This window comes from Pezoporus occidentalis, unplaced genomic scaffold (assembly GCF_034315485.1).
Source record: "Pezoporus occidentalis ecotype Australia unplaced genomic scaffold, CSIRO_AGI_Poc_V1 ctg159, whole genome shotgun sequence".
NCBI lineage: Eukaryota > Metazoa > Chordata > Aves > Psittaciformes > Psittacidae > Pezoporus > Pezoporus occidentalis.
The window spans coordinates 1740076-1757767 of NW_026913415.1; the positions used below are offsets into that span (position 1 = coordinate 1740076).

Genomic DNA, 17692 nt, shown 5'->3' on the forward strand with positions numbered 1-17692 from the left:
GGCTGGCAGAGGCCACCTCCACCCTCCCCAGCCCCACACACAGCAACGGACTGCTTGCTCTGGAGCCCTGCGAGCCCCATTTCTCCCTGCACCGGGATGAAGGAGCCTTTGTTCGCATTGAGGATGTTTTGCGCCACACCGCCTCGGGGTAGTGTGCAGGTAAAAGGAGAATGATGGCTCCATCAGCTCCATGGAAAGCCGGTCCTTTCATCCACCCATCTCCTTCGACAGCCCAAAAAGCCCGGGGGCCATGCAAGCCAGAGCTCCCTCCTTAGTCATCGCATCGGGCTCATTTGTGGCTATAGGTGGCATTTCCGAGGCAGCCAAACCACGCGTTTAGCAACAAAAGCAACCCCCAGATGCTCCTGAGAGCGCAGAAAGCCTCCGAGAGGTCAAGGCTTCCCCATCGGGAGCTGCGGCCGCGGGTGGGAGGAGAAGGGGAGGAAAACCCACGTGTTGCTGTGGGTCACACCGGGTGACCTCAACCAGGGTGGAAAAAGGCAGAGGTAAACACATCCATCAAGGAGCTGCAGCGTCCCCGGGCTGCTCCCGCAAGGCTCGCCCTGGGTTACATCATGGTGCTCATCAGGCACCTGCAGCAGAGCCCAGCCTGTGCTCTCCCAGGGCCCCTGGGTGCTCCCCTGCTCCCCTGCCTGGGATCCTCACCAAGGATCCCACGGAGAGATCCCACCGGCTGCTTTGCCATGGGGAGGCGTGCAGGGCAGCCCACACTGGTGTAACCGGGAGCAGAGCCACCTTCCCGCCGGGATGGCAGGTCCCTGGGCACGGATGCTGCTGCAGCAGGATGCGGCACATCTCCACACCGTACAGTGGAGAGCCTGGCACAGCCTAACCCTAAGGCACTGACGTGGAGGTTGTGGTGCGGACACCACACTGGTGTATGGGACAGCAGTGGGATCAGGTCCTGAAGGAGGACCTGGCTTGGTTTTGGAGCCCAGAGAGGTGAGGGATGCTCGGGCATGGGCCTGGCTCCTGCGTGTCTGTGATCAGCCGCTGTTATCCAGAGCAGAGGGCATCTTGCCAGCTTCCCTGGGTTCACCTGTAGCCACATCCAAGCCTTTTCCAAGACCACAGGTCTATTCCTCACCATGAAGCACTGAGCAAGGTAGTTTCCCTGCCCTGCCTGCTCACATCCTCTTCCTCCTGAACAGGCTCTGGGGAATGCAGGGGGTGTCCCTGGAGGTGATGGGTGCCCAAGGAACAAACCCAGGCAGGCAGCTGAGCTTCCCTGCTGGAAGGGTGGAAGGAGGGGAAGCTCACAGGGGAGCCCTGGCCCAGGGATCTCTGCTCCTGAGTGTGGGATTCCTGCAAAAGCCCATTCCTCACAGCCCAGGAGGCTCCTCTGCTCCCATGCATGTGCTGGTGCTGGGGAGAAGCTGTACCATGGGGCTGCTTTGAGTATTAAATGGGTCTCTGGGATTGGGGTTGTTCCCTTCCCGCAGGCAGGGAGCAGATGAGCCACCCCAGTGCCTGCATCCTGCCCATCAAAAGAGCAGGGAAGTGTGTCTGGAACACCCCTGAGGCCACCCCAACCATGGGACTTCCCATGGTTAGAGCATCCAAATGTGCTGGGCTTCAGTGCTGGAGCCATGAGCTCTCAAGCCATAATGTGAGAGTGATTTTCCTTGCCTTTGGACAGGATCCATCACTGTGAGCTGCTCCGAGGGGTGAGCAGCAGCTCCATCCGCATCCTGGGAGCATCCCAGTGGGAGGATGTGGGGCACAGCCTTGAAGCAGAGTGCTTGGCAGCCTCACCCCATTGTGGATGAGGGCGGGCTCCTGCCAGCCCCGCTCCAGGAAGCCTCCCCAGGCTGTCAGGAGCCCTAATTCATCACCTCCCAACCACCAAAGGGTGGCTTTGGGTTTGCACTCGAGAGAGAGAAGAACAGAGAAGGGGGAGGCTCTGCTCTCAAGGGCTATAAAATAACCCCACTGCGAGCTCCATCACCAGCAGCAGGGGACCAGGCACCCAGGGGCTGCTCGGCTCTCCCTCCCCATGCCCTCCCCAAGGGTTTTATAGGGCAAAGCCTCCTGGCTGGGAAATAAAAGCAAAAAGCAACCCTCGGGCCTCTTTGTGTGTGTGTGTTTGGCTTGCTGTGAGCGGAGGAGCAGCATGTGAATGCAGAAGCAATAATTCAAGCAGGAACACGGAGCTGGAGAGCTTTCAGCTCCCAAACGCTACCCAAGCCTCAGCTTTGTGCTGCTCATTCATCCGCAGGGTCATGTTTGTTCTCCTCCCCCTGGGAGAACAGAATTGGGCTTGTTTTCAACGTCCCTTTGAGAGCAGCTTTGCTGAGGATATGGTTTAGCAGAGGAAAAACCCTCTTGGCTGGTCAGGTCTGCTCCCAGCACCTCCATTGCCATCATGTAGGTGCTGCCCATCTTCTGGGTGATGATGTTTTATGGCCCTTGGGAATCTATACCCACCCCGCTGTAGCTGGGGGTTGGATATCTCATTACCTGCTGATAATTATCCAGAGCTAATGAGATACCTGCATCTATGCTTTACTGGGCCTTGTCTTTATTGCTTTCCTGGGGCAGTGAGATGTGCAGGTTGGGTTTTTATTCATTTACAAGTAATTGTAGGCCCTGATGTGATGTAAATCGAAGGTCTGAAGCTGGCACAACACTGGGCAAGCAACCAGGCCTGCCTTGTGTTTTATTTTCTCCTAATTCATCCTTAAAGGTCATTTCACCTTAGCGGATGCTCAGGCAGCTCCCAAGGCTTCAACCCCTTCACCTTGGCACTGAAAGGAGGAGGAAGCCCTGACCTCTCTCTCTTTTCTCAGTAAGTGTATCTAAACCCAAGCACCCTAGAAGCTGCTGGAAGCCCTCCCTTATGACCCTCCATCCTCCTCCCTCCAGCTCTCTCAGCACCGCTCCATCCCTTCATCCCTGTTTTCCTTTGCTCACCAGTGTGATGTGGGATCAGCCCCTCTCCTGCAGCGTGTGGGGAACAGGCAAAGTAGAAATGAAGACCATCAGTACAGCTCTCTTGCCCCAATTAGCTCCATGATTAGAGCCTCATCAAGGATGATGCAGCCTCCAAGGATGTCTCCAAGGTGAGAGCTGCTAACAAGGCTGGGAAGTCCCAGGCAGGACCCTATGACCACCTCCTGTCATCCCTCATACCGTACCCACAGGGACACGTGTCCAGCAGGCATCTCTCCTTCTCTGTTTGGGCTTGCTTGGGTAATCTGGGGGTTGCTAGGTGATTTGAGGAGGGCAGAGGGGTTTTCTCATCACTGCATAAGCAGCCGGTCCCTCTCCAAAGCCTTTGCCCAGGTACCATGAGCAAACCCAAGGCCTTTTTGGAAGGATGCTGTATTTAAATGCTTGGTAGTTCCACCCAGTGAAGGGAAAACTAACACCAATAGGTTTTTGATGGCCAAATAAGAAGCTTTGTAGCTGTGTTTGTGAGCTTTAAATCTCACTTCTCCGTGTTGCCAAGAGATCAGCTAAAACCTACCAGAAGCTGGAGCACAACTCTATGGGGAAGTGGATCAAATAGAAGAGGGGAAAAAAGAGAGGGAAAGAAATAAAGGGAAGATGCTCCTGCAGTGATCTGCTGTGGGAAGAGGAGGTGGGCAGGGATCTGTTCTCTGGCCATGTCCAGGAGCTGGGTACCCCCATCCTGCATCACTCTGGGTGCTGCCTACCTAAAGGGGGTTAATTCCCACCCCCCAAGGGGCTTAATTAGCACCAGGACAAATTGGGCAGCACAAGCTGGGACCAGAACAGACCCTCTGGGGGGGATAGGGGAGAAGTAGCACGGCTGGGGAGCAGCGATGGCTCAAACCTGAGGCGCTGCCTGGGGGATGGAGCCTGATGGCCAAGCTCCCCTATCCCTGTGCCTGCAGGGGTGACCCCCAGGAGCGGGTGTCCCTGGCTGCAGCAGCAGCAGCAATCTGAAGGCAGCAGGTTTCCTGCATGCTGGGAGGGAGCCCGAGCACGGCAAACCACAGGTGGGATGGCCCAAGCGATGAACCCAGAGATAGAGCGGGAGGCTGCCGGGGCTGAGAAGCCTCAAGCAGAAAATGGGAAACCACACGGCCAACATCTGAGTAAGCCAGTCAAAACCTCACCTCCTCGGTGCTCACGTCAGCCCCACAGGGATGGGGGAGCAGGGGGGATCCCTGCATCCTCTGGGTGCTCACCCACCGTGGAGGAGGATGGAGGGGCAAAGAGTTCCAGCCATCCCCTGGGCACACCAGCGCTGGGATCAGCACCCAGAGGCCTTATTCCTAAGCGCTTATGTCTTCATTAATCATAGACCATATAAAACGGGGGTTTTGAGGCTGCTGCTCGTGGTGCTGGCAGGTTTGATGCCTCAGCAAGGTTTGCCTCCTGCTTGATTTCAGTTGCTAATGAAGAGATGAAACACGCAGGAAGTTGATGGCAATTCAGAGGAGAAATGGAGGAAACGGAGCAGGTATTTGGTTAGAGGCCAGGTGGAGCCCCTCAGAGAAGAGTCTGAGTTATTTCAAGAGGGAGACGACAAGGGAAATCATGTGTGGTTTAGAACAAGTCACCCTAAAAACAAAACATCCTCTAGAAACCCGAGGGGGCTGCGGTGAGAACCTGGTGCCACACGTCCCAGCCTTTAAAAGCCTGGGTAGGAGGAAAAGGGTAACACAGAAATTACAACACCAATATCAAAACCCCATCAGACCCAAGAATAGGGAGGAGAACTCGATGGGATTTAGTTTTCAGGTTCAGCTGAATGACTGGCACCAGAGATGTGTCCATGTACGGATGGGGAAGGGTGTTCCTGATGTCAAGTTAAGCCAATGTCTCAACCACCTCAAGCTTAAAGGGATTATCTGCCATGTGGAGTGAGTTGCAGCAAGGGGAAAGAAAAGTAACACCGATAGGTTTGTAATGGCCAGAACTCCAAATAAAGCTCTATTATGCTCCCATTTACCCACATTGATACATAGCAATAATTCTGTATTACACCCTAATACACCTGGAAGTTAAACACACAATAATGAGTAGAGAATTGCATTACAGCTCGATCAAACGGCAGCACGCCATTGATGGGCTCCAGACATGAGAGCTCAGGGACTGGGAGCTCAGAGCCAGCTCCTCCCAACCACTTTATTGTGCAGGAACCAACTGCCACAAAACTGCTATAAATTAAATAGGGAAGGGAAAAATAATGGTTGTGAGGCCCAGGAGAGGGGAGTTCAAACGCTGCCTCCTCGGCCTTTGCTCAATAACGTCTTTAATCACCTGTATTAATGATTAGGCACATTCCTAAGCCCTGTGCTGAATCGGAGCCAGAAAGAGCGTGAGCGGCTTCTTCCATGCCGGTGAGCTGGAGGTGGGGTAGATCCCTGCCTGAAACAACCCATATAACCCCTTTGCCAGCGCTAACCATTGTGTTGCCTTCACGTTTAGTAAATGGGAAGCTCATTCTCTTGGGAAACGTCCAAGGAACCATTTTCCTTCCTTTTTCTCCTGCCACCTGCCATCCAAAGGTGCTCAGAGGGGTTTGGTTCCAAGGAAAGAGGTGCTCCGATGCCTGGATTTTCAGGCACCTCCGTGCTGCACAAAGAGCAGGCTGGGCTATATGGGAAGGAAAGGCGATTTGAAAAGTAGGAACCTTTGTTTCTCACTTAGAAATGGTTGTTTCTCTCTCCAGGTGGGAGCTGAGCCTCTGCCACGTCTTCGTTCTTTGGCTTTGGGGAGCTCACTTCATCTCACAGCATGTGTGTCACTGGGCTAGTCGTATTTACGGGCCTTTTATGAGGGCTAATGATTAGTTGGGGACTGCTGGCATCCAACCTGTGGCGCTGTGTGGGAGTCCCCTGTGTGTGTGGTTAAATTCAGAGAGGCTTTTCTTGGGGGGGGGAGTGCGGCTAGAAAACCACCCCCAGCCCACCCCAGGCTTCCAGAGGATCCCTCAGCTTCCCTCTGTTCCTGCACAGGGGATGGGGAAGCTCCTGTGTGTGGATGGATGGATGGACACGTATCCAGCCAGACTCAGACCCTGCAGCTGCATCGGTGCCTGCATCAGGGTGGGGGGGCATCCCTGAGGAACTGGGGCTCCTCTGTAAGGAGGGGTCCTTCTAACTGGGGTTCCTTTTTAACAGGGGCTCCTTGCAAAGCAGGGACTGCCTGCAGTGAAGGATCCCCATAACGGGGGCTTGCTACTATGGGGTCTTCCCTTAATGGGGGCTCCATACCATCAGGGATCCCCATAATGGGGACTCCTCCCTAACAGGGGCTCTGTACAATGGGGGCTCCCTATAATGGGAGTCCTTCCCACATCGGGACTCTATTCAGTGCAAGCTCCCCATAGTGGGGGCTCCGTACAATGAAATCTCTTAACGGGAGTTCCCCCACTATAGACTCCCCATATGGCTATTCCTCCATAATGGGAGGCTTGCTGCAATAGGAACCCTTCCATACCAGAGATTCCCCGAAATGAACGGTTAAGGGGGAGGATTACCGTGTACCGAAGAGCCAGGCGGGACAGGGCGGGCAGAGACCCGAGCAGCTCCTTGCACATGTGGCGAGCTGGGCTGGGCTTGGCTGTCCCATCCCATCCCATCCCATCCCATCCCATCCCTTCCCGTCCCGTCCCATCCCCTCCTCCAGCCGGCCCCCACGCACACCCAGCCCTCCTCCTCCCTGCCCGTCCTCCTCCCACTTCCTCCGCACGATGCACGCTGCCGGTCGAGCGGGGAGGCGGCAGCAGGACCCCCCCCGCCTCCGAGTCCCCCGCACGGCCCCGTAGAGATGCTCCGGGGGAGGAACCGCTCCGCAGCCGGAGGTGAGTGTGGGATGGGGCCAGGGACCGGGGGAGGGCACCGGGGCCAGCGCGTTGCGGGGACCCCCGGAGGGTGCAGCTCCTGGCCGGAGGCATGGCTGCAGGAGGGCTTCCCCAAGCTTTCCTGCACCCTGTGCGGATGTTTTGCTCCAGATCATCTCCTTCTGGTTGCGGGATGCAGGGAAAAATGGGGTTTAGGGGGTTAGATCCCTGGCTCCGGAGCCTGACCCCCATTTTTCCCCATGGACGCGTTGGGCATCAGCCACATGAGCGAAGTGTCCGCGGGGCCGAACGTGCGTTCGCTCCCCTGCGAGAGCAGGAACCCGCCGGTGGTTACGGCGGTGATCGCGATAGCGTTGCCTACACAAACGCTGTGACCGTGTGGACAGGACAGAAGGACGGACGCGGGCGTCCAGCCCGGACCTCGTGGCTGGGCAGGAGCGTGTCACTGCGGTGCCTGCGGCCAGCCTGGGACGTGACACCCATGGCGTTGGATCGATGCGGTTTTACTCGTGTGTAGATAAGGGTTTAACCCGTTAAACGCTCGGTTATTCTGGGGGCAGTCGCTGTGCTGGCTGTTACGCGCTTAATTAAGGTTTTTTTTATGTAAAAGTGACTATTCTGGGGGAGTTTTGAGGAACAACCACCTCTTGTGCAGTGCAAGCAGGGATTCCTGCAGGCGTTCCGTGAGAATACTGCCTTGGTCCGAGTGAAGGCTCCAAGCGGGCTTTTGCCTCCTTGGGAAAAGCTCGGGAGCTGCAAACTTTTCTGAAGAGGGATAAGGTCTGGAATGGGGAAGCTGGGACCGCTGAGGCCTCTTGTTTGCTCCCTCAAATGGCCTCAACGGGGGGAGCCTTGCTGGCTATCGCATCCCAACCCATCGGGGAGGTGGGAAAACTGATCCCTGGGCTGGGACCCAGCGTCCCCGTGACTGGAACCGGTGTTAGAGCCGGACGGGAAACCCCCTTCGTCCCGCGGGACACGGTCGTGGTTCGTGGTGACACGGGAAAAGCCCCTCCGCTGGGGACCCTCGGACCCTAGGGTGGGGGGGCGGAGGGGGTGCTGTGGGATGGGTTCGGGGGTCCTGGTGCCAGCGGGGTTTGGAGATTTGGGCGTTTGTTTCTTGATCCCTGTTTGCTGGCGGTTGTTTCTCCGCATCACGTGGCAACGGAGGAGGCGGGAGGCTGCGGTGAGAGGCTTCCATCTCTCACTGCCGCGTTTTAGGACATCGTATCCTGGGGAGGAAGTACCGGGAGCCGTCTGCTGTGCCCCGGCGATAACGGGCACGGCCGCGCTTGACGAGCTCTGAGAGCAAAAAGGGGTGCCTGGACAACCCAACGGGCCAAGGAGCCCTCCCGTGCGCCTCCAACCCCCGAAACGATGCAGATAAAGCTGGCTGCGGCTTGCGAGCGCTTATCGGGGAGGTCTCGCCTGCACGCAGCCGTTTGGGAGATGCTGCGTGCTCCTTCTCGTTTGGTTCGACTTTTCTCCCTCCCAGCCAAACAGTCCCTTATGGGAAACCCCCTGCGAAGAAGAGGGAGGGGAAAAACAAGTTTGAAAGTACTAAAAAGGAAGAATGAATGGGCTGTGTTTAACCCACCCACTGCTTTCGCCAGCTGTGGGGTTTCGGTATCACAAGCACTGGCTACACGTGTTAGTGTTGACTCCGGCATCCCCTCGTCCCCCTGTGCCCCTCTCCTCCCTATGCCCCCCCACTCCCCGGCCCTGAGAGCTCTCCCGTGGCTGCGGTGGGGGGGGAGGAAGGAGGCTGCAAGGGGATATTCCCAGCGGGCTGATGGTGATGGCAACCGCAGAGCCGTGTTCTTGGGGCAGACAGCGCAGGTGTGGGGATGGCGCCAGCCCAGCAAAGCCCCAGTGTATTTCGTAGAGAGAGCCCATTAATGCTCTCGCCCTAATGAGGTTACTGAGCTCAACCTTAGCAGACACCAGAGCACCCACGTGCCTGGCTCCGGCCGCAGCTGGGAGGTGACTTGCTCACTTCTGCATCCCTGTGGCAAGGCCAGCCGGAGCTGGCCACCCCTGCTTCCCTTTCCCACTGCATCGGTGTTCCCAAGGGGGAAAAGCCTCCTTGTAAGGGGGTTATGAGTCCTTGTCCTTCTCTGCTGAAGGGGGGTTCCCGCTGCTGCAGTGGGGTTTGGAAACGGGTGGTTGCACCAGCGCTGCCCACGACACCAAATCCTGCAGCGTCACCAAATCCTACACAATGGCATGGCCGGTTGCACAACGTCCCCACCGCGGGGATGTAGATCCCTGAGCTTCAGGAAAAGGGGAAATGTCGGAAGTCACAAGATCCCGGGTTTCTGTCCCACCCTGAGCATCATCGCTGCATGGAAGGGATCCCACACAGCATCTCCCAGGATTTAAACACCAGCCACCTGGAGACATCCCTCTTGGGCTCGTGGTGGATGGGGAAAGGAAAATAAACCAGTTGGAGGTTTTTTTAGGGTTTTCTCCCCATTTTTCTAGGATCTAAGAGATGGCAAATTTGACTGGTACTGTTATCCCTGGCAGTGTTCAAGGCCAGGTTGGACACAGGGCTCGGAGCAAGCTGCTCTAGTGGAAGGTGTCCCTGCCCATGGCAGGGGTTGGAGCTGGATGATCTTAAGGTCCTTTCCAACCCAAACCATCCTATGATCCTCTGGATGTCTTGGAAGTTACTGCAAGGCTCCTGAGGATAAAGCTTGGAAATGATGTGGTTGCCCCACAACCCTTTTATTTGGGGAACTGCTTTTGAGAGTGCAGGTGGGGACAGGAGCTTCCTTCTCAACTGCACCAACCCTCCAAAGGGGAGGCAGCATCCTCCCTGGAAAGCAAGGAGTTGGTGAGGTTTGGCAAAGGAGCCCAACCTGAAGGAACAGTGGAGGGGTGCACCCTGCTCTGCTTGGTCACCCCAGAGCTGCTCTTCTGGGGGAAAGCTCTGCCTTTGGGCTGTCCCCAGGTCCCCCCCTGGGCCATGGAGGGGGCAGAGCTGCAGCTGGGGGGCTGGTGGACCCGGGAGCCCTGTTTGTGCCTGGAATGGGCCTGGCAGGGCTCTGCCTGCATGGAGAGGTGTCAGTGGGGTGCTCCTCAGAGCGGGCTGTGTGCAGCTCTGGGCTCCAGCCGTGCTCGGGTCCCTTATCCACCCTCACAGGTCTCCCCAGTTATCAGCTCCGTTTCCCTCCTGTGGACAAGCTTTTTATCTTATCTCCACACTCTTCCTCTGCTTCCTAATTCCTGCCACAGAAAGGAAAAAGAAACCATGGGTGTGTATGTGTGTGGGTGAACAGGCCTGAGATCTCGTTGTAGTAGCTCCAACCGTGGGCTGGGAGACAGCAGGCCATACTTGGAGGATGCTGGGAGATTCTGAGTAACATTTGGAGATGCAGGGTGATGTTTGGCCACGCTGAGGATGCTGAGCCGTGGTCCAGCGATGCTCAGGCAGGTCTTGGGGCTTGCTTGGGTGATGTACACAATGCTCAGGTGATGCTGGGAGGATACCGGGAGACGGTTCAGTGATGCTGTTCGGGCTCACGTGGTGCTCAGGTGTCTCAGTGAGATGCTCAGGAGGTGCAGGGCGGTACTGGGGGGATGCTGGTGATGGCCGGAGATGCTGGGGGCATCCTTGCGATGCTCAGAGGATGCTCAAGGGGAGTGCCGCAGGGCAGTGCTGGGACGGTCTGCCAGCTCCACCTGCTGGCATGCACGCTGTAGGCCAGAGCCCCAAACCAGGAGAGGCCAGGGAGAAGGGTCCCCGTGAGCTGATCCCGAGGTTCCCCACTGAGGATCTAATGTTGCTTCCCAGCTGGGGTGAGTTGGGTAGGTTTAGGATCTCTGCCAGATCCCAGGAGGGTGGGAGAAGGGAAACAAGTACTTGTTGTGCTTGGCCGAGGCTGACGGTGGGACAAGCAGGACTTTCCCTCCTCTCCTTCAGCCTCCCAGTGTGATGCTGAGCATCACAGCTGGATAAGGAAGAGCTGCACATGGGAAGCAACATGCTTTCTCCAGTGAGCACATGGCAAGGTGACTTCGGGGGGGCTCTTGGCAGCCCCTGTCACCCCATTGCTGCTCCACCTCGTGCTGCGCGCTCGCTGTGGATACTCGCTGTGCTCACAGTTTGTTTCCTCTCTCCCGCTCAGGAAGGCCAGCTCACCTCTCCCACCTCGCACTGTACCGGCAGCACCGTACAAATGGCCTCAAAACGTAACGTGGAGCCTCTGGAGCCTGTGATCTTCGTCAAGCTACCTCGGCTGGAGAAGGACCCCGGCGCCAGCTTCCCCACGGGCCACTGCAAACCGGGCTCCAAACCCCATTTTGACTACAAGGGCTCCTACTTTGCCTGCACGCTGCAGAGCCCCAATGGCTCCAAGGCGCCCCACATGCAACAGAGCCCCGCATCTCCCCACCTGCACTACGGCACCGGTGCCAGCAGCCAGCCCATGCCGGTGGAGGGACCAGGCGAGTGCTGCCCCCCCAACCCACCCGAGAGTGTGGGACCTGGGCTTCAGCCCCCCCCCAGTGCTGAGATGGGCAGGGACAGGCCGGTGCCGGAGCCGGTGGTGGCCAGGGAGAAGTGGGGCAGCGTGGAGCCAGGGAACCCCTTCCTGGTGAGGCACCCGGCAATGGTGAAGAGGGCACCCACCCTGGCTGTCCCCAGGCCCATGTACAGGGCTCCTGCATACTTCATGGACCTCAGGGTGGCTCAGCCGCTGCAGCAGAGACCAGGCAATGCAGACTGGGCTCTGTCTGCTGCCAGCCACCCCTTCCACCCGGGGGAGCAAAGGAGGGGACCCCACGCTGACCCCAGCCTCCCACCGCTGCACCCCGTCATGGTGCTGCCCGCCAGGGAGAAGGTGGGCTCCCCGGCTGCCTTCTCCCCCTACTACGCTGCCTTTCATCAGTACCGGAGCCCCCCCAAATCCCCGTTCCTGGATGACAGCCCCCCCAGCCAGAGGAAGGTGCCTGAGACGCACAGGCTGAGCCCGGAGCCCTGGCACAAGCTCTGTCCACCCGCCACCAGCACCGGGTACCAGGAGAGGCCACCCGAGTGTTATCCGTCCCTCCATAAAGCTCCCCTCCTCTTCCCCCCACCGGCACCCCACATGGAAGCACAGCCCTCTGCCTACAGAGGCTTTGGCTTCGAGGGAAGCAGGGAGCCCTATCCCGGCACTTACCTCAGGCCCCAAGCCCCATGGAGATTCTTTCCCACCCCGTCGGATACCTACATGCCAAGGGCAACCAGTGTAGTGGTGTTTCCCCCTTCCAAGCCAGCGGCGCTGCCGAGGGATGTGAAGCCATCGAGGCAAGAGGGGTACGTGCTGAGCTCCAGCTTTGCCTTCAGTCCCGGTGGCACGGCTGCATCCAGCCCCCCCAGAGCCCACAGGGAGCCGGGATGTGAGCAGCACCAGGCAGAAGATCCCCGCTGGCCAGGGGTGGTGAGGCACAGCAGTGTTTTCCAACCCCTCTGCGCCCAAGAGGCGCCTGGGGGCTCCGGTGAGATCCCAGAGGCCTTTCCCAAAGGACAAAGGGGCTTAGGGAAGCAGGAGCCTGCTAACCCAGAGAGAAGAGCCAGCCCGGCCCCCCAGGAGACCCCCCGTGAGGGACCACCGGCTCTCATCAGCATAGAGAAAGGAGATACTTGCAAGGTCAAGGATGCAACCAAGGATCTCATCTCTCCTTCTCCGCCTGCATCCCTGCCAGAGGGGCCGGAAGACCCAAGGGACAGCGAGGTTCCTCCTCCCTCCCCGCCCATGCCGGTGATCAAAAAAGTCTTCAGCCTGGCATCCTATGGAGACTTCCTGGAGGAGGCCGAGGGCTCGGACTCCTTCTGCAGGGAGCACCTGTGGGAGGACGCGGACCCCCCAGACACGGTGCCCGCCGCGGCCGGCCAGGAGCTGGCCCATAAAGGGGTGGTGCAGGGCCAAGGGGAGAGCGGGTGCAGGGGGGTCCCTGGAGAGCCAGAGCCTGAGCCCGAGCCCCAGGCCCTGGGCTCTGAGGAGGGGGCGCTGGACCTCAGCGTGAAGAAGAGATGGGTGGAAGTCGGGGAGAGCATCTGGATGCTGGATGGGGAAGAGGGGAAGGAGGAGGAGGAAAAGGGTGAAGAGAGGGAGGCGGGAGGGCAAGTGGGAACCCAGCTCCAGAGGGACCCCTTGCTGGTCAGGGTCATCTCTTGGGACAAGAGCAGCTTCCAGAGATCGGCCTCCTTCCTGGTCCTGCGCTCCCCCTTAGCTGCACCCAGCACCATTCCTGCTCCATCCAGCACCATTCCCACTCTATCCAGCACCATTCCTGCTCCATCCAGCACCATTTCCACTCTATCCAGCACCATTCCTGCTCCATCCAGCACCATTTCCACTCTATCCAGCACCATTCCTGCTCCATCCAGCACCATTTCCACTCTATCCAGCACCATTCCTGCTCCATCCAGCACCATTCCCGCTCCATCCAGCACCATTCCCACTCTATCCAGCACCATTCCTGCTCCATCCAGAGCCATTCCTGCTCTATCCAGCATCATTTTCGCTCCATCCAGCACCATTCCTGCTCCATCCAGAGCCATTCCTGCTCTATCCAGCACCATTCCCGCTCCATCCAGAGCCATTCTTGCTCTATCCAGCACCATACCTGCTCCATCCAGCACCATGCCTGGTCTATCAGGCACCATTCCTGCTCTATCCAGCACCATTCCAGCTCCGTCCAAAGCCATTTCCACTCTATCCAGCACCATTTCTGCTCCATCCAGCACCACTCCTGCTTTATCCAGCACCATTCCTGCTCCATCCAGCACCGTGCCTGCTCCATCCACCTCCATTCCTGCTCCACCCAGCACCATTTCTGCTCCATCCATCTCCACTCCTGCTGCATCCAGAACCATTCTTGCTCCATCCTGCACCATGCCTGCTCTATCCAGTACCATTCCTGCTCTATCCAGCATCATTCCTTCTCCATCCAGCACCACTCCTGCTCCATCCACCACCATTCCCACTCTATCCAGAACCATTCCTGCTCTATTCAGTACCATTCCTGCTCTATCCAGCATCATTCCTGCTCTATCCAGCACCACTCCTGCTACATCCAGCACCATTCCTGCTCTACCCAGCATCATTCCCACTCTATCCAGCACCATTCCCACTCTATCCAGTGTCATTCCTGCTCTACCCAGCACCATTCCCGTTCTATCCAGCACCATTCCCGTTCTATCCAGCACCATTCCTGCTCTGTCCTGCCTCATTCCCGCTCTATCCAGCAAGATTCCCACTCTCTCCAGCACCACTCCCGCTGCACCTAGCATCATTCCCGCTGCACCTAGCATCATTCCTGCTCTATCAAGCACGATTCCTGCTCTTTCCAGTACCATTCCCGCTCCATCCAGCACCCTTCCCGCTCTACCCAGCACCATTCCCGCTCCATCCAGCACCACTCCTGCTCTACCCAGCACCGTTCCCTCTCCACCCAGCACCCTTCCCGCTCTACCCAGCACCATTCCCGCTCCATCCAGCACCCTTCCCGCTCTACCCAGCACCGTTCCCTCTCCGCCCAGCACCACTCCTGCTCTACCCAGCACCGTTCCCTCTCCGCCCAGCAGCCCGCAGTGCAGCCCAGCGCCCTGCAGCAGCTCCCCCCCTGCCTCCCCGCAGCCCGGCCCCCAGCCCAGCCCCATGGCGCTGCCGGAGCCCCCCAGCTCGGCGCCGGGCGAGGAGCCGGAGCCGGGGCCGGTGCCCTCTGCCGAGCACTGCTTCACCGCCCTGCACACGGGGCTCTGCGACCTCCTCTCGTGCTCCGTGACCCGCTCCTCCCCGCAGCGCCTGCGGGAGTGGCTCCGGAAGGCGGAGGCGGCGGAGGAGCAGGAGGAGACGGTGCCCAAATCCCCCCTGGAAGCCAAGAACGGCTCCAGGCTCCCCGAGCATCACAGGGCCGCCAAGGGCAAGGAGGTCTGGTTGGCTTTCCAGGACGTGCCTGCCCTCCTCGCCAACCTGCTGTCCCAGCTGGAGACCTTCATGTTCGCTCCCTCGTGTCCTTTCCCACACGTGGTGCGGGCAGGGGCCGTCTTCATCCCCATCCACGTGGTGAAGGAGAAGCTCTTCCCCAAGCTCCCCGGCGTCTCCGTGGACCAAGTGCTGCAGGAGCACAAGGTGGAGCTGCGCCCCACCACGCTCTCGGAGGAGAGGCACTTGAGGGACCTGGAGCTGAAGAGCTGCACCTTGCGCATGCTGAAGCTCCTGGCACTCAAGCAGCTCCCTGACATCTACCCGGACCTGCTGAATCTCCACTGGCACAACTCCATCAAGCAGCAGCTGGGTAAGCAGCCCTGTGGAGGGCTGGGGACACCCTGGGACTCCTCCTCCAGGGAAGCTCCAGCTCCATCGGCCTCCCAAGATGCAGCTGATCGGCTTGCATTGTCCCTCAGCATCCTGGTCCTCCCAAGGGTTCTGTGGGCATTTGGTCCCTGTGAGGGTCTGAGGCGCTGGCACAGGGTGCCCAGAGAAGCTGTGGCTGCCCCATCCCTGGCAGTGTTCAAGGCCAGGTTGGACACAGGGGCTTGGAGCAAGCTGCTCTAGTGGAAGGGGTCCCTGCCTGTGGCAGGGGTTGGGACTGAGTGAGCTTTAAGCTCCCTTCAACCCAAACCATCCTGGGTGATTCAGCTTTCCCCTGTGGGTTGTGGAGGAGGAAGGCTTGAGCTGGGGGTGGTGATGGAGCCAGGGGATGAGAAAAGTCATTCTGGGGATATCAGGGGGGTTTGCTGCTGCTCAAGGCTGTTGCCAACAGCTTCATCTCTTCCAGGTTCAATCTCGACGGCTGGCAAGAATCCCTCCAAGTAGGTCACTCTTCCTGTGGGTGTGTTTGGATTTACATGCGCCGTGACTGTCTGTGTATTTGTGTGCATTTGCTGTGATGATGGGGAGCTTGGGCTGGCTGGGGAGGAGCACAAAGTGGCTCTGCTGGGCTGGAGGGGGGCTTATTTGGGATGGGGAGGTGAAGACCCTGCCCTCCCTAACCACGCTTTTCTCCCCCAGGTAGTCCTGGCATGGAGGTTCTGATGGCAAAGTGATAGCTATGGATAGCACAAAGAAAAAGGAGGCATGAAGGAATGTGCCGATGGCAGGAGCCGAGCTGCCTGTGATGCAGATGCTGAGGATGGGGACAGGTCCTCCAGGATGCTGATGCCTGGAACAGGGATGCTCCAGGGTGATGCCCTGGCTGGTGTGGTACCCATAGGAATGCGCTCAAGCCCCTCACAGCAGCTGGAGCTGCATTTCTTTCCATGCCTCATCTTGTAGAGCATCTCCCACCTCCATCCATGACCAGCCCGGTTGCAGCTGGAGAACCAGGAGGGAATGATTGGAGTTCCAATGGAGCGGCTCCAAGGGGAGCATGGCAGTGGCCACAGAAGACTGGCTGCTGCAGGGATGATTTACCACATCCCCTCCTCTCTGCTCTGACTCGCCTCTGCTGCTTTACACACTCCGTTCCCAATAAAGAAACCTTCCTCCTGGCTTTGAATCTTTCCAGGGCTCTGGAGATTTAACCCATCTCAACTGGTCAAGGGAACCGCGACGTCGGGAGTCCCAGGACTGATTTTCTTCTTGTTTTAAATGAAGACATTTTTTAACTGTTCTGAATTTACCTTTATAAGGAGCTGCTGCCTTCGGGTTATGTGGGGTTTGTATAAAAGTAGAGTAATTTATACTTGTGGTTTATTTGAACTCGTGGTTTCTCCTCTTCCCTGCCGGACCAGTGGGAGCTTGTTGGGGCCAAGGGTTTCGGTCCCAATCGGAGCTTAAAATAGCTGCAAGAAGGCTTTAAAGGCAGCTAAAGAAGCTCAGCTCACTGCACCACGCACATCCCAGCTGTCCCAATGGAGAACATGGGGCATCCACGAGGGACAACCTTGATGGAGATGTGGTGATGCCGGAGGGGCGGGAGAGGGGAGCGATGCAGCGAGACCTTGGGAGGAGAGATGCTTTCATCCCTGCATGGGCTGATGGAAAGTTGATGGGGATCCCGGGAGGAATCCTGCCAGCCTGCACGCCCCTTGCCCGGTCTGCAGCAGCAGGACACAGCAGAGACCTTACAAACTCAACACTCGGGCGTTCTTCCGGCTGATTCTGGGCGCGGAGGAGCAAAACAAGGATTTATTGTTCTTTTGTATTTCACTACAGGAAATATTTATTTTAAAACAAACAAAAAAAGCCAACTAAAAATAAGAAAAACCCCACCAGAGACTGCGGTTTGATCCGTGTGTTTCTGGTTTTCCATTGGGATGTGCTGGCCATGGATGGGATAGGGAAGGAGGGATGCAGCTCCCCCTTGCCATCCACACGTGTGCATAGCATTGTAAAGCAGTGCTTGTTGATAATACTGTATTTTTTGTACATGTCTATATATATATGAGAGGTTCCAGGGAAGAAAGTTCCTTCACTTTATTTAATGTTTTGTAAGAACATGGATTCTAAGAGGTGCCTTGCCTGAATAAAAGGGTTTGGTTCATTTCCAGACACCGTGTTTCAGCCTCTAATTGCCAGCATGGGCACCACGGGACCTTTCCAGGGACAAAGGGGGGTCCCGCATCAGCACCCAGCACCACCCAGCTGGCTTGCACAGACCAAGCCACAGGTCTGGGTCCCCCCTGCAATGCACTTGCTAGCTTCTCCCTGCAAGAAGCCATGAGTGATGTGCCCATCTCCATCCACTGGTCCACTGTGAGGCCTGCTGGGGGTGCCCCGTGGGTCACGCATTGGTGAGCACCCAAGGGAGCACATCCCAGCACCCATGAAGGCAACATCCCAGGTGATAGCTGGGCAGGAGGGTGCTGGTGGAGGTGTCTGCATCAGAAGCTGGTCAGGAGAGCTGTGGGTGCAGCAGGGTTGGCAGCGGTCCCCTGGGGTCCCTATCCCT

At 57.8% G+C, this 17692-nt stretch overlaps 1 protein-coding gene across 2 annotated transcripts; it reads left to right on the forward strand.

Annotated features, from left to right (window-relative positions):
- Positions 1-10892: 10892 nt before the first annotated feature.
- CUNH15orf39 (chromosome unknown C15orf39 homolog) lies at positions 10893-17290 on the forward strand. 2 transcript variants are annotated; one of them, XM_062612158.1, is made up of 3 exons: positions 10893-15094; positions 15578-15615; positions 15811-17290. In XM_062612158.1, exons 1-2 carry the CDS (start codon positions 10987-10989, stop codon positions 15613-15615), a joined length of 4146 nt encoding a protein of 1381 aa, XP_062468142.1. In that variant the 5' UTR covers positions 10893-10986; the 3' UTR covers positions 15811-17290. The 2 variants fall into 2 exon arrangements, with proteins under 2 accessions (XP_062468142.1, XP_062468141.1); XM_062612157.1 differs by having other exon boundaries at positions 15578-15611.
- The last annotated feature ends 402 nt before the right edge of the window (positions 17291-17692 follow it).

Coding starts and splice junctions, on each gene's coding strand:
- CUNH15orf39 (XM_062612158.1), top strand. CDS start 10,987: ATGGCCTCAAAACGTAACGTGGAGCCTCTGGAGCCTGTGATCTTCGTC. Junction 15,095..15,577: donor CTCCATCAAGCAGCAGCTGG/GTAAGCAGCCCT, acceptor CATCTCTTCCAG/GTTCAATCTCGACGGCTGGC.